The sequence below is a fragment of the Dipodomys spectabilis genome, unplaced genomic scaffold (assembly GCF_019054845.1).
Source record: "Dipodomys spectabilis isolate Male_0828 unplaced genomic scaffold, ASM1905484v1 ptg000273l, whole genome shotgun sequence".
In the NCBI taxonomy this organism is placed as follows: Eukaryota; Metazoa; Chordata; class Mammalia; order Rodentia; family Heteromyidae; genus Dipodomys; species Dipodomys spectabilis.
The window spans coordinates 7,812,760-7,828,921 of NW_024870950.1; the positions used below are offsets into that span (position 1 = coordinate 7,812,760).

The 16,162-nt window shown below is 42.2% G+C and overlaps 1 protein-coding gene across 2 annotated transcripts in view; it reads right to left on the reverse strand.

Annotated features, from left to right (window-relative positions):
- Positions 1 to 967: 967 nt before the first annotated feature.
- Positions 968 to 16,162, reverse strand: part of LOC122126227 (cytochrome b5 type B) — a 30,194-nt gene continuing 14,999 nt past the window's right edge. Inside the window, exons 4-6 of one of the 2 annotated variants that reach the window (XR_006150868.1) lie at positions 15,050 to 15,078; positions 12,149 to 12,331; positions 968 to 983 (exon numbers count right to left, since the gene is read on the reverse strand). Coding sequence is in view for 1 of the 2 variants with exons in the window: in XM_042700894.1 (XP_042556828.1) it covers positions 12,244 to 12,331; positions 15,050 to 15,078 (117 nt within the window). In the remaining variant the exon portion in view is untranslated. Of the gene's footprint in view, positions 984 to 11,905; positions 12,332 to 15,049; positions 15,079 to 16,162 lie in introns of those variants that run through there. The other variant, XM_042700894.1, reaches the window with a different exon arrangement.

Consider the following 16,162-nt stretch of genomic DNA (forward strand, 5'->3'; position numbering starts at 1 on the left):
AGGCCCTGAGTACAAGCCCTACAATCAACAAAAATTAAATAAATAAATAAAAGTTTTGAAGGGCTAGAAGCATGAATCAGTGGTTTTATATCACCTAGGAAGCTCCAGGCCCTAAGTTCAAACCCCAGTACTGAAAAAAAAAAAGGCAAATAATAACATAAATACTTATTAGGCTTGAGGTTATGGTTTAAGTGACACAGCATATGTCCAGTAAATGAGAGACCTTGTGTTCAATCCCAGTAATTGAAAAAAAAGCCCAAAACAGTTTTTCATAAAAAAATTATCAGTCATGTATGTGTCTGCATTTTCTTTCTTTTTTTTTTTTTTTGTCGGTCGTGGGGCTTGAACTCTGGGCCTGGGCGCTGTCCCTCAGCTCTTCAGCTCAAGGCGAGCACTCTACCACTTGAGCTACAGCGCCACTTCCGGTTTTCTGGTAGTTTATTGGAGATAGGAGTCTCACAGTCTCTCCTGCCCGGGCTGGCTTTGAACCACAATCCTCAGATCTCAGCCTCCTGAGTAGCTAGGATTACAGGCGTGAGCCACTAGCGCCCGGCTGTGTCTGCATTTTCTAATACTCATTTTCTTGATGTAGCTGGGATGTAACATTTGTACCTCTTTTAGCTGGAACTAGGATTTAAACTTTGCACTGGCTAGATAGATGCTCTACCACTGGAGCCATGCCTCTATCCCTTCTTACTGTTGATTTTTTACCTGGGCAAGTTTGAACCACAATCCTCCTATTTATATCCCCCACTGTAGCTAGAGTGATAAGCATGCCCCAGGTATTAATTGAAATGGAATCTCTCAAACTGATTGCCCAGGCCAGCCTAGAACCATCACCATCCTGATCTCTGCTTCCCAAGTAGCCAGGATTATAGGCATGAATCCCCTTGCCTGAGTTTATATCCCATTTCTCAATGTGCTATATACATATTATTACAACACTTGATGGATGCCTACTGAAGGAATCTGTCAAAGAAGATCTGAGTGGGGAAGATTTACACGTCATTACAAAAGCATTAGGCTCAACTGAAGACAAGAAGGGTTTTTTTTTTTTGCTGTTTTTGTTTTCTTTTTTGTTTTGTTTGTTTATATGTCTTTGGGAGTGTATGGGAAGGCACAGAAATGGGATGGAAGGACAAAGGGTGAACAAATGCAGCCGTGGCACTCACTGGACTCTTGGTAAAAATGAACTATGCAATTTGTTGGGGAAAAACTGGGAAAGAGAGTGAGGGAAAGGATGAGTTTCAGACCATTGTGAACACAATGGCCAGTTTGGGCTATTTAAAAAAAAAAAAAGAAGAGCCGGGTGCCAGTGGCTCACACCTGTAATCCTAGCTACTCAGGAGGTTGAGATCTAAGGATTGCGGTTCAAAGCCAGCCTAGGCAGGGAAGTCCATTAGATGCTTCTCTCCAATAAACCACCAGAAAACTGGAAGTGGTGCTGTGGCTCAAGTGGTAGAGCACTCACCTTGAGCTGAAGAGCTGAGGGACAGCTCCCAGGCCCAGAGTTCCAGCCCAAGACCGACAAAAAAAAAAAGAAAGAAAGAAAAGAAAAGAAAAGGCAACAGGCTCATGCCTATAATCCTAAATACTCAGGAGGCTGAGGAAAATTTGTGAGACTCTTATCTCCAATTAACCACCAAAAATCCAGAAGTAGAGCTGTGGCTCAATTAGTAGAGTGCTAGCCTTGAGCAAGAAAGCTTGAGGACAGCACCCAGGCTCTGAGTTGAAGCTGTAGAATTAATGTGCACATGCATGCACATGCGTGCACACACACACATACACAGCAGTCAAAATAGTGGTAGGTTAGTTATGTTAAATGGTAAAATGATGTATCATAATGATAGGAGCAATAATAGATAGACTTCAAAGATGAAAGCTCTCATAGTGAATTCATTACACAGCTGGTATGGTTCTCGGAACCAACAAAAAAGTTTGAATACAACACAATTCCAGTTGAAGAGACCCAGCATAAACCAGATACTGGTGGCTCCTGACTATAATCCTAGTTGTTGCAGATGCTGAGTTCTGAGGATCAGCCAGCCGGGTCAGGACTTTTTTTTTTTTTTTTGTCAATCACAGAGCTTGAACTCTGGGCCTAGGCACTGTCCCTCAGCTCTTCAGCTCAAGGCTGGTGCTCTACCACTTGAACCACAGTGCCACTTCCAGTTTCCTGGTGGTTAATTGGAGATCAGAGACTCACAAATGTTCTTGCCTGGGCTGGCTTTGAACTGTGATCCTCAGGTCTCAGCCTCCTGAGTAGCTAGTATTACAGATGTGAGCCACCAGCGCCCAGCTCCTGGCAGGACTTTTATCCCCAATTAGCTAGCAAAAAGCCAGAAGTGGAGATGTAGCTCAAGTGGTAGTGTTTGCCTTGAGCAAAAAAGCCAAGCAGGAGCACAAAGGCCCTGAATTCAAGTTCCAGTACCAGCACACACACACACACACACACACACACACACACACACACACACACACACACACACACACACACACACACACACCAAATCCAGCCTATCCTCCTGAAAATATTTACCACACAACTAATCTTCCTGGAGAAATATTTCCCTTACAAATGTCTCCAACATTTTAATTGCACTCTTTTTAAAAGGAAACACCAGCACAAATAATATAATTACTATAATACATAATACTGTTCTAACACAAGATACATTTTTTTTTTCTCCTTGGGCTGAAATCTCCCCAAATTCCAAATTTACTTTTACAAAAGTAAAAATATAATAATGTATAGTCATCAATAATTTCAGCTGCTATTAAGATATAGATATAAGCTACTCAATATCCTCTCGATGTTTGAATTCGTGTTCTTGTTAGAATCCCAACCCTTCCTCAAGAATGACGTGAGTCACACATATTTTACTGTTCATTCTTATGTCAGGTGGGAATGTATCTTTTGTTATAACCCAATACCACCCTGCTTTGCTTTAGGCCTTTTTTGAAACAAGTGGAATATTTCATGATGTCAGGATCTGGTACAGTCAAGGATTCTGCTTCATAGCATTTAGGATCCTCATTAGAGCTGAATAAATGTCACAAGCAAGTAAGTCTGTTCATTTGCTCCAAGGTCAGATGAAGGTTGGAGGGATTTGAATAGGCATGCTATTTTCCACCAAGCCAGCAGAGGGCACAGTTTCCACTTCTGTTTTGCTCTACTGACCCCAGCCATGCAGAGGACAGCGTGTGTGTGTGTGTGTGTGTGTGTGTGTCTGTGTGTGTGTGTGTGTGTGTGTGTGTGTGTGTGTGTGCGCACACATGGTAAGGGAACACAGGTGTATTATCAACCCCTTGGTTGATGGTGTGAGAGAGACAGGCACACAAACAAGGGAGAATTCAGCAGATTGGACTGTGATTCCATGGAGAAAATGAACTGTGGCCTGTGGATGACTCAGTGAGGCCTACAAGGTAACTGTGCTGCCTGGCTCCTGCCGCTCTTCCTCAGGCCTATGGCAGAGATCACTGAGAAATGCCCACTTGGGTCCACACAGTGCTCCAGGCATCTACACACCCCGCAACTGGAACAGAACTCACGACCAACCCTATGAGGATGGAGGGGGTAGAACGGGAGCTGGCTATGGACCCGTTAGAGAACTCTCGGGTACAAAAGGCAGAGAAGAACCAGAGGATACTAGAAAAGTAGCCAGGTGAGAGTAGATTTTCTAGAGTAAAATCTCAAATTGGAGGATGAGCCCGGCCTGGTGTGGCTCACTCCTGTAATCCACCTATTCAGGAGACTGAGATCGAAAGTTCATGGATGAAGCCAGCTCAGGCAGGACAGTCTATGAGATTCTTATCCAATTAACTACCAAAAAGCCAGAAGTAGAGCTATGGCTCAAGTGGAAGAGTGTCAGCTTGAGCTATAAGATGAAGCTAAGACACAGTGCCCAGCACTGGAAAGAGAAAGAAAGAAAGAAAGAAGGGAGGGAGGGAGGGAAGGAAAAAGAAAGAGAGAAGGAAAGAAAAGAAAGAAAGAAAGAAAGAAAGAAAGAAAGAAAGAAAGAAAGAAAGAAAGAAAGAAAGAAAGAAAGAAAGAAAAAGAAAGAAAGAAAGAAAAGATGGCTGGGAATGTGGTTAGTGGTAGCGTGCTTGCCTAGCATGTATGAAGCCCTGGGTTCGATTCTTCAGTACCATATAAACAGAAAAGGCTGGACGTGGAGCTGTGGCTCAAGTGGTAGAGTGCTAGCCTTAAGCAAAAGAAGCTCAGGGACAGTGCTCAGGCCCTGAGTTTAAGCTCTAGGTCTGGGGGGAAATCAAAAGTGGGGGTGGGAGAGGATGCATCCTCGACTAGCAGCAGGCAATGAATGGGGCAGAATTACCCCAGTAACTGACACGTCCTGGGTAGGGCCCTACCCCTGCTTAACTTCCAGCACAGGAACGGTGGGGAACAGACTAGGATTGAGTAAGGCTGATTCCTTTTTCCCGGAATTCCCCTCTCCGTTCAGAGAACCCCCTTCCACCAAGGGCAGGAGTCCACCAGTGCTCTGCACCTGGAGGCTTCTGGAGTAGCAAAGGGCCAGTTTGTCCTAGCAATAGCCTTGTTAAAACTATTTAACCTTTTGGACTATGTGCATGTGCAATTTAGAAAGTGGCCACACACTCAGTGGCTCACCCCTGTAATCCTAGCTACACAGGAGTTGAGATAGGAGGATCAAGGTTCCAGGCCAGCCAGGGCAGGAAAGTCAGTGACCCTCTTATCTCCAATTATAACTACCAAAAGAGCTGAAAGTGGCCCTGTGGCTCAAGCACAAAAGCTACAGGACAGCACCCAGGCTCTGGGTTCAAGCCCCAGTCACTGGCACCAAAAAAAAAACAAATAAAATGAAAAGGTGAAAACACAAAACTTTTAGGAATGCATTGTTTTCCCCCCACTGTGTTTACATTGTACGACACACAGGATAAAATCAGAAGGCTATTAAAAATCAGGCAGCATTTCATAAATAGCTTTCTGGCTGTTTAGAATGTGTTGGTTTCAATCCTCAGCCCTGATACAGTTTATTTCGTCAATTCAAAAGAATGGTTTAGAAGGAATATTCACAGTAATTCAGAAAATTATATGGGTGTATCCACATTTTTTTTAAGTTCCATTTAGAAAAAAATTCAAACCTCTTAATTCCTTCAATGTTATTCCTTCTTTCCTTCCCTGAGCAAATACAATAACCAATAATACAGTGTAATAGGCACCTTGGGTACTGGTGTTGGTACTGAAACGTTGTGTCCCCCTTAGAAGGTGATCTGGTACAATAAGCACAGCCTTATCCATGACAAAAAATTATTGTTGTTGTTGTTTGGTCATTGGGCCTAAAATCAAGGCCTGGGCGCTGTCCCTGACCTCTTTTGCTCAAGGCTAGTACCCCACCACTTTGAACCACAGAGCCACTTCCAATTTTCTGGTGGTTAACAAGAGATTAGAGACAGAAATCTCCATGTCATTCTCCTTCAGGGTTCCTAGACTTTTCTGCCCAGACCAGCTTTGAACCAAAATCCTCAGACCTCATCCTCCTGAATAGCTAGGATTATAGGTGTGAGCTGTCAGTACCCAGCAAATTTATTTTTTAGAAAATGACGAAAAACTTTCTGACAAATTTCTTGGCAAGGCTATTTGAACAACAGATTATTACAAGCTAAATTAAATAAATTCTCTTGCTATACTAAAATATAAAGTTCTAGCTGGTTGCCAGTGGCTCATACCTGTAATCCTAGCTACTCAGGAGGCTGAGATCTGGGGATCACAGTTCATAGCCAGCCCAGGCAGCAAAGTCCTTGAGACTCTTATCTCTAAGCACCAAAAAAGCCAAAAGTGGAGCAGTGGCTCAAATGGTAGAACACTATCCTTGAGCACAATAAACAGGGACAGCACCTAGGTCCTGCATTTAAGCCCAAATAAATAAATAAATACACACATACAAAAGAAATACAAAAGAAATACAAATAAATACAAAAATCACACAGTATAAATGACAGCATCTATTCTTCCCAGGCTGAGGAATGGAGTCCCTATGGCTTTGATGGGATTGGATGTAGATCCTCTGACATCACCAAGACAATCCCTGGTGGGAATTATGTTTTCATCAGCACTTTGGAAAGTGATGTCATCACGTTAATTCCTAGATCCTCATGAGGATCACGTGGGATGTGACCCTCCTGGGCCACCACATACTCATTAAAGACTGATTACTGGGCTGGGAAGGTGGCTTAGCACTGGTAGAGTATTTTCCTAGCATGCCTGGGTTCGATTCCTCAGTACGACATAAAACAGAAAAAAACAGGAGTGGTGCTGTAGTTCAAGTGGTAGAGTGCTAGCCCTGAGCAAGAGAAGCTCAGGGGTAGTGCCTAGGCCCTAAATTCAAGCCCCAGGACTGGCAAAATAAATAAATAAGTTAATGACAAACAAGACTGATTACTCTCTTTTGTTAGGTTAGAAAGTTCGGAGCATTTTCCTCTAAGACAAGTATCTATTGTGCCCAAGTGAACAATTTATCAGATGAGAAATTCCACAGCACAGAGCAGTCAGTGGTGAGAATTCCAAGAGCACAGAACTTCTAACAGATTATGCTAACCAGAGCATCAGCACCACCATAAGTAAACTCCACCCTTCCCGATGCACTTTTACCCAGAATACCTGAGATCAGAGCGTCAACACTTTTAGTTTGTGTGTTTTTTTTTAAGTATTTTAAAAGGCTTTTTGTTTTGTTTTTTGTGTGCTGACCCTGGGGCTTGAACTCAGGATCTTGGTACTGTCCCTGAGCCTTTTCACTTAAGGTAAGCACTCTACCACTTGAGTCACAGCTCCACTTCTGGCTGCCCAGGCTGGCTTTGAACTATAATGCTCAGATCACAGCCTATTGCGTAGGTAGGAATACAGGCATGAGCGAGCCCAGCTGGGTGTTTTGTTTCAGTTTAGTTTTTCTAATAATGGTAGCCAGGACAAAAAAAAGGAAAACACTATCTTTATTGTGTGTGGTTCTAACAGATACTCACTGTATATGCATTCCAGCAGAGACAAAGATCTTTGTTTCAAAATACGCTGAAATAAAACAGGTAAACAAACTCCATTATTGAATACACAAAAGGAATAATCATATTATTTATTCATAACACAGGGTACAGAAAAAAAGAAAGTTAAATAACCAAAATCATGTTTTGCTCAAAGAGCCAATGAAGGAGATAGTGTTATGCAAGGGACAGCTACTGAAACTCGTAAGATGCGGGATATAGGCTTGGTGTCTTGACAGATCTCTGTTGCTCTGGAACCTTCCTTCTAAAGCACCCCCACAAACTCCAGACCTGGCTCTCAGAGCCTAGTAGCCTCTCCATTACTTTTGTGATACTTGGCAACAAAATGCAATGGTTTTTAAAAAATAAAAAGCAAATTTCTTGTTGAGACAAGAAATGTCTGAATTCATTTCTCCTAAAAGTTAAAGAACTTTGATGTGCCACATTTCAGTCCCCCTAAAATGGCATTTAAGCACATAGATACACTTGAGATTTTAAATAGGGAACATACTTATGACACACGTACACACATGATACACCTGACCTGTGAAACCATGTTTCATGATTTCACAACAGAACTTAATAAGCACAAGCCAAGCCCAAGTTTTTAATTTACAATGTAACCATACATGTATTACTTAAAAACAAACAGCAACAACAGAAAAACACCTTCAGGCTCAGTAAAGATAAGTACTGATAGATTTTTGTCTATGCCTACACATCCACAAGGAAATCTATCTAATCACAATAAACTGTGTCCTCATTGCTTTTTTTAAAATCATTACAGATATGTAAGTCACCTGGAAATCAAAACAAACCTATCAGGGCTGGGAAGGTGGCTCGGTGGTAGAGCGCTTGCCTTGTATGCCTGAGGCTCTGGGTTCTATTCCTCAGCACCACATAAGCAAAAAAGAAAAAAAGCCAGAAGTGGCGCTATGGCTCAAGTGGTAGAGCGCTAGCTTTGAGCTGAAGAGCTGAGGGACAGTGCCCAGGCCCAGAGTTCAGGCCCCATGACTGGACCCAAAAACAAACAAACAAACAAACCCATCAGGAGCTCCAACATCTGTATTTCGGGGGCACCTTTCTCTTTGTGTTCCCCAGCCATCATGTGTATATATGGGACCCAGAAACAGCTGGTCCACTTTAGAAATAAACAGCCGGGTATCAGTGGCTCATGCCTGTAATCCTAGCTACTCAGGAGGCTGAGATCTGAGGATTTCCATTCAAAGCCAGCCCAGGCAGGAAAGTCCATGAGACTCTTATCTCCACTTAAGCACCAGAAAACCAGAACTGGCACTGTGGCCCCAAGTGGTAGAGCATTCGCCTTGAGCCGAAGAGCTCAGGGACAGGGAGTGCCCAGGCCCAGAGTTCAAGCCCTATGACCAACAAAAAAGGAAGAAGGAGGAGGGGGAGGGGGAGGGGGAGGAAGGGAAAGGAGGGGGAGGAGGGGGAGGAGGGGGAGGAAGGGGAGGAGGAGGAGGAGGAAAAAACAAGCAAGCAAACACCCCACAGACCATGAACAAGCAGTCTGCAAACAGGGACTGACTCCACTGTTTAGAGAATTTCCGTCTACTTCTTAAACAAAATTCTTTCAGGTGGATTTGGCACCCATGCTACATGACTTGTTTAGAAAAACCTCTGCTCTACTCAATTCCTACCTCTCACCTCACTGTTTATGCAGGTAGCAGGTTTATAGTTAATGGACCCCAAAAAGTGCTCTTCATAATACAAAGTGGCATCACATTTGTAATCATTTAAATGAAGCCCTCCCTGAGTATTAAATGGATTTCATGGATGGCAGAGACAAAGTCTGAAAAGCTTTTTGTTCTGGCTCTTAGTTAAAAAACAAAAAACAAAAATGAGTCCAGATGTAAACAGGAAAAAAAAAAACAACAATTTAAAATAGAAAAACACACTTTCTGCATGGATGTTTACCCTAATATATATATATATATATATTTTTTTTTTTAATCCAAGAATTTTACCTAAGAATATTATTCTTTAATCTTTCCTATAAGCCAGATGTTTTCCATTCTGCTAACATCCCAGCTTTTACAACTGGTCCAAGTAATCTTCTGGCTTCATTTTAGCTCGAAGGTTCCCTTTCCACCTCCCCAACATGCCTTGTTCTGTACCCCAATGTATTCCATGTGACATCATCATGAGAGCAATAACACCCCAATCCTCATTCAATGCAACCTTCAGTCACACCACTTCTGTTACAGAAGAGCCAACTATTTCTCCACCTATATTAATATCATAAACATCTGGTTAAGATCAAAGTTCCATTCAACTCCTTTCTCTAATACGTAAAAGTGAACCAGAAATTACTTCAAAGTATAGTATGCAAGGGAAAAGGCTAATATTATTTGGATGAATTCTGAATTCATTCAACTGTTAAATCACAGGATACAGGACCTGAAATGAACTTTGTAAAACAGTTTGCATGGGCTGGCCTTGGTTTGCTGGGCAGCTTTCCTGTCTTGTCCAGCTCTTGGTAAACTGGAAGGGAAGGAGGAGGTTGTACCCCATCCAGCTGTTCCCTGCCAGACAGACAATGGCCCAGAAGCAGAAAGATAACCCCCTAAGGGCAGGCATAAAAATCAGCATTCACACTGGGCACTGATGACTCATGCTTGTAATCCTAGCTACTCAGGAAGCTGAGATCTGAGGACCACAGTTCAAAGCCAGCCTAAGCTGGAAAGTCCATAAGATTCTTATCTCCAATTAAACACCACAAAACCAAAAGTGGTGCTATGACTAAAAGTGGTAGAGCACTAGCTTTGAGCAGATAAAGCTCAAGGGTAGTCTCCAGGCTTTGAGTTCAAGCCCCGAAACCAACAAAAATAAATCAGCAGTTGGAAAACAGTTGGTACACAATCTACTTAGTTGCTTCCACAGGGGAAACATAAAGTTAAAGATGCCAAAGAAATGCCCAGACCTATGACATAATTTTAAATTAAAAACCTACTTTTTAATATTGAGGAGGAAGAAAAAAAAAACCCAAAAGACTATTTTTTTAAAGCATTTTCGGGGCTGGGAAGGTGGCTCAGTGGTAGAGCGCTTGCCTTGTATGCATGAGGCCCTGGGTTTGATTCCTTAGCACCACATAAGCAGAAAAAGCCAGAAGTGGAGCTGTGGCTCAAATGGTAGAGCACTAACTAGCCTTGAGCTGAATTGCTGAGGGACAGAGCCCAGGCCCAGAGTTCAGGCCCCACGATCAACAACAACAAAAAACAAAAAAAAATCAAAAGCAAAACAAAACTTTAGTTTTTGGGATGATGAAATAGAAAATAGTCTCTTGTCGGGGCTGGGAAGGTGGCTCAGTGGTAGAGTGCTTGCCTTGCATGCCTGAGGCCCTGGGTTTGATTCCTCAGCACCACATAAGAAAAAAGCCGGAAGTAGCGCTGTGGCTCAAGTGGTAGAGCGCTAGCCTTGAGCTGAAGAGCTGAGGGACAGCGCCCAGGCCAGAGTTCAGGCCCCACAACCGGACCCAAAAAAAAAAAAGAAAATAGTCTCTTGTCATGAATGGTCTCCCACTCTTAAATGATGAAGCTATTTTATTAAGGCAGACAGAAGATCAAAGTGGCGTCTTTTTTCTCTGGTCAAACAGGGAAATCAAACATTTGTTACTCTATTTAAAAAAGCCACCAGAATCCCTGGTAAATTTCTAAAGACATAGCATGTGTTTACATTTTGCCAATAATAGAGAGCTAGGAGAAAAGAGGAGGGGTAGTTAGAAGGTAGTGCCAAATCAGAGAAAGCTTCGGGAGTTTTGCCCAACTCCTGTCAAAAGTAGTGCTTTCAATATTTTTCAAAAGAAAGATCATTCTGAACTCACCAGGGTTCTAGCTTCCAAACCACCCCTCCTCCTTCTTTCAGCTCTTCCCACCCAAGCAATCAAAGTAAAGCATAACCTGCTCCCCCTACCCTTGGGAGGGAAGGTGGCTGGATTTTGGAGGTAGGAATAGCATCCAGTTATATTCACATGGATAGGGGGGGATGGCCACAAAGCTCTTTCTAGTTTTAACAAACATAAACAAGGTCAAAGCTGGGGCTGGGAATGCGGCTTAGTGGTAGAGTGCTTGCCTAGCATTCATGAAGCCCTGGGTTTGATTCCACAGTACCACATAAACAGACAAAGCTGAAAAGTGGTGCTGTGGCTCAAGTGGTAGAGTGCTAGCCTTGAGTAAAAGAAGCTCAAGGACTATACCCACACCCTGAGTTCAAGCCCCAGGACTAGCAAAGAAAAAAAAAAAAGCTGAGAGCTAGTGGTTCATGCCTATAATCTTAGTGATTCAGGAGTTTGAGATCTGAGGGTTCCAGTTCAAAGCCAACCCAGGCAGGGAAAGTCCACAATAATCTTATCTCTAATTAACTACAAAAAGCTGGAAGCAGAGTTATGGCTTCAAAAACCTCAGGGACAGAGCCCAGGACCAGCCAAAAAATAAAAAATAAAGAATAATAATAAATAAATAAGTACAATAAAATAGAGAACAGGAAAATAAAAAAGCTAATTTTGTAGTTGTGCTTTCAATCATTGGTATATATGTATCAAACCTTTTGTGATAAATAGGAAAATTAAACCAGAATTTTACAAAAAGTATTTACTAAAAAGGAAAGCTTCAAAATTGGGTTAAGAATGTCTAATGTAGCCTGGTACTGGTAGCTCACGCCTGTAAAATCCTAACAACTCAAAAAGCTGAGATCTCAGGATTGTAGTTCAAAGCCAGCCTGGGCAGGAAAGTCATATCGCCAATTAACCAGAAAAAGCCAGAAATGACACTCTGGCTCAAAGTGGTGGATCGCTAGCCTTGATCAAAAAAGCTCAGGAGTAGCACCCAGGCCCTGAGTTCAAGCCCCAGTACCAGCACAAAAAGAACATCTCATATACAGTCCAACTCTTAAACATCAGGCTTTTTTTTTTTTTAATCAAACAACGTCACTACATCGTAAGAATTGAAATCATTAACATAAGTGTGTGAAATGTAAGGTAGTTGTGGAAACCAGGGAAGATGCCCTGGGGAAGATAGAGCAAGTGTGCAGGTGCTTTGAGAGTAAGGCTCTGGAAAATGAAGGATATTGGTCCCAGATTGGAGGTGGGTATGTGGCCAACCATCCTGGCTTCAAAGACGATTGGGCAGGAATCAAGGAGGGGCCACTGCTGCAGCTCCCAAAGCAAGTCTCTACTTCTCACTCCCAAGATGTGTTCCCAGGCTTCAGCAGGTCTCAAGATTTGCTTTCCATCTTGTAGTAGCGATATAGGACACCTATGAGGACCGCGCTGACAATGGGGAGAATCCAATATGCCCAGCAACTAGAATAAGGAAAAACAGCAGCAAAGGTGTAAGGAGTTTATACAATCTAGACTTTCTTCCTTCTCTTTCACCTCATTTCATCCCATTTCATGTCACTATTTTTGGGGCCGGTACTGGAGCGTGAATTCAGGGCCTTGCATTCTCATTTGCAGCTTGTTGTTGTTGTTTTGTTCAAGGCTGGCAGTATACCACTTGAGCCACAACTCCACTTCCAGCTTTTTTTGCTGGTAATTGGAGATAAGACTCTCTTGGGAGTCTTTTCTGCCCATGCTGGCTTTGAATCATGAACCTCAGAGCTCAGCCTCCTCAGTAGCTAGGATTACAAGTGTGAGCCACTGTTATCCAGCAACACTATCTTTCAATATCTGTTCACTAATAAATATTTATAGGGGCAAGAATCACCTTGGGAAATTAAACTGCTTTTATTACACAACAAACATCTCTATAGTCCTAAGTCAAGCAAAGAGCACTGGCTTGATATGTATTATAGGTGACACTCCTTAGAGTTTCAGAACAGTAATCGTTTTTTCTTAAAATAACTCTAATAGAGTTTATCAAGCAGTAATCCTAGCTACTCAGGAGGCTGAGATCTGAGAATTGCAGTTCAAAGCTAGCCTGGGCAGGAAAGTCTCTGAGACTCTTTTTTTTTTTTTTGGATCCAGTCATGGGGCCTGAACTCTGGGCCTGGGCACTGTCCCTCAGCTCTTCAGCTCAAGGCGAGTGCTCTACCACTTGAGCCACAGTGCCACTTCCGGCCTTTTTTTTCTGCATATGTGGTGCTGAGGAATCAAACCCAGGGCCTCATGCATGCAAGGCAAGTGCTCTACCACTGAGACACCTTCCCAGCCCTCTCTGAGACTCTTATCTCCAATAAACCAGAAGTGGTGCTGTGGCTCAAGTGGTAGAGTGCTTGCCTTGAGCAGAAAAGCTGAGAGACAGCGCCCAGGCCCAGAGTTCAAGCCCCATGACTGACCAAAAAATAAATAAATAAATAAATAAAAATAAATATAACATTAAGAGTAATAATTAAAATAAAATAATAATTAAAATTATCAGCAGCTAGTTTGTTTTAGTTTTGTCGGTTGTGGGGCTTGAACTCTGGGCCTGCATGCTGTCCCTCAGCTCTTCAGCTCAAGGTTAGTGCTCTACCAGTTGAGTCACAGCACCACTTCTGTTTTTTTTATGTTTTATTGGAGATAAGAGTCCCACAGACTTTCCTGCCAAGGCTGGCTTTGACCCCTGATCCTCAGATTTCAGCCTCCTGAGTAGCTAGGATTACAGGTGTGAGCCATCAGTGCCTGGCTCAGCAGCTAGTTTTAAGGTATAACTCTTTTCTGGTTCAAATGACCAAGCTGCCTCGCTAGTTAAGACATATCTAGCTTCAGTATTAAATAGTTTCCAAGCCAATAAAAGCAACTAACATTCATAATAAAAATGATTCTGTTTGCCTAAACATGCCCACCACTTTGTATACCAAAGCATGTCAGAAAGCTACTCCAAACGATGTTAGAATGTCAGCCAAGTAACTTAGTTAAACAATAAATAAATCAATCAAGATGACTTGTGTAGTAGCAAGATGGCCCATGGGAACTGTTAAGTAATCTCTTCACAATAGAAATGAATTCAGATTTCTTGAGGAGCAACCACAAAAGACTCATGTCCACTGCAGATATTCCTTAATATACAAGACAGAATGGTTGACCACCAAGCCTCGTGTAATCTTTCTACTAAACTGCCACTGAAGGGAGAAATGGAGGGAACACATTTATACTGCACGGAAGGAGATTTACATTGCACAGCAACTTCCTGCCAAAAGACAGAATTTTCTTCCTGTTGATCCATCCAGGCTAGTGCATGGAACTGCACACAATTGTGATTCATTTACTTTTAGCCCTCTGTAGTATTCTACAGGATGAATAGACTACAATTCATTCATTTTATTCAAAAATCTGTGTGTATGTGGGTGTGTATATGCCAACTCTGGGCTTGAACTCAGGGTCTAGGCGCTGTCCCTTGAGCGTTTGTGCTCAAGCCTAGTACTCAACCACTTAAGCCACAGCTCTCCTTTCAACTTTTTTGGTAGCTTATTGTAGATAAGAGTCACATGGACTCTCCTGCTCAGCTCTGAGCTGCAATCCTTAGGTCTCAGCCTCCTGAGTAGCTATGATTACACTGGTGCCTGGTTCTTGAAGATTTCTTTACAATCCAGGCTGGCCACAGTCATGGTAGATAATGCACTTATGAGTGGGTGGCTTACTCCATTTCTCAGAGCTACAAACCTCTGTATTTCTAACATTACTGGGGGACACAGTACAAGGGACACACTACAAGTAAACCTTGGAGAAAAACAGAATTATTGACTATAACTAAAAATGTTTCTTTTGCACTTCACACAGATCAAGTTTCAGGTGAAAGTCAGGTAATGGCATCAGAGAATTAGTTACTCATGTACACCAGCCTCTTTTTGGATGTGATTCCAATTTATGTCACAGATTGTAATATCACTCAATGAAAGAATCTTCATTATTCAAAATGGTTGAAATTATAAAAATGAACTTGATGAGTATCATAATAACTACTGAGTTTGTGAAGACTTTGTCCAACAAAGCATTAGCTGTCAGCCTGTGCTCTTAAATTAGGTTCTGCATGTATATCTGCAGAAAAGCCTCAAGGCAGAAATTGGGGAGCACAAGGAAATCCATTAAAGAGGTACTCACCTTTTGCACGTATGGTTTTTCAAAGGATCCTGGTAAAGTCACATATTCAAAAATAACAAAAGAGAAAAAAGAAAAAAAAGATTAACAGTGCATATAAGTCTTAATTATCTGTATAAATTCTGAAGCCCTGGGGCTGGGAAGGTGGCTCAGTGGTAGAGCGCTTGCCTTGCATGCATGAGGCCCTGGGTTCGATTCCTCAGCACCACATAAGCAGAAAAAAAAAAGCCAGAAGTGGTGCTATGGCTCAAGTGGTAGCACATTAGCCTTATTAGCATAAAAGACCACATTTAACCAGGCACTGGTAGTTCATGCCTGTAATTTAGCTACTTTGCCCCAGGACTGGCAACAAAAACAAAACAAAACAAAAGACATCCTGGACCAGATATACTTTATAGAGTGGCCCACAAATTGAGTTTTAATTTCATAAGACTGTCATGCAGATAAAACACATCCCTCAGGAAGTGGCGCTGTAGCTCAAGTGGTAGAGCGCTCGCCTTGAGCTGAAGAGCTGAGGGACAGCGCCCAGGCCCAGAGTTCAAGCCCCATGACCGACAAAAAAAAAAAAAAAAAAAAAAAAAAAAACACATCCCTCAAACTTCAAAGAAATTTGCTCATAGGAAGTAAAACTTCCAATAAAAGGGTTTTGATAAGCCCTACTCATATAGTATCACAATTACTTGAGATTATTGTTATCTGCTTATCATTATACCATGCTAGCATGGCATAAACAGGCTAATTACAACAGTATGGGTCTGTCTGAGAAATAACAACGAACAGTTCCATTTTCAGAGACTCGGGAAGGGGGTGTGGTAGGGACAATGATGCATATGTGAGGTGTGAGCTATGGAAGAGATGGTTAAGGCATAATTAGCAACCAAGTCCTTCAGCTAAGTTTAGAAAGAAGCCAGGTAAGGTGGTTGTTGTTGTTTTTAATACCATATTTGCATATGTAGTTTTTTAAAGTATGATGTTATTGTTATTATTAAGGTGTGATACAGAGGGATTACCATTTTCATAAGTTTGGTAATGAATACATTTCCTTTTTGTCACCCCTGCCTTTCCTTTCTCCAGTTATGTAAGGTGGGTTTTTTTTTTTTTTTTGGGGGGGGGGGT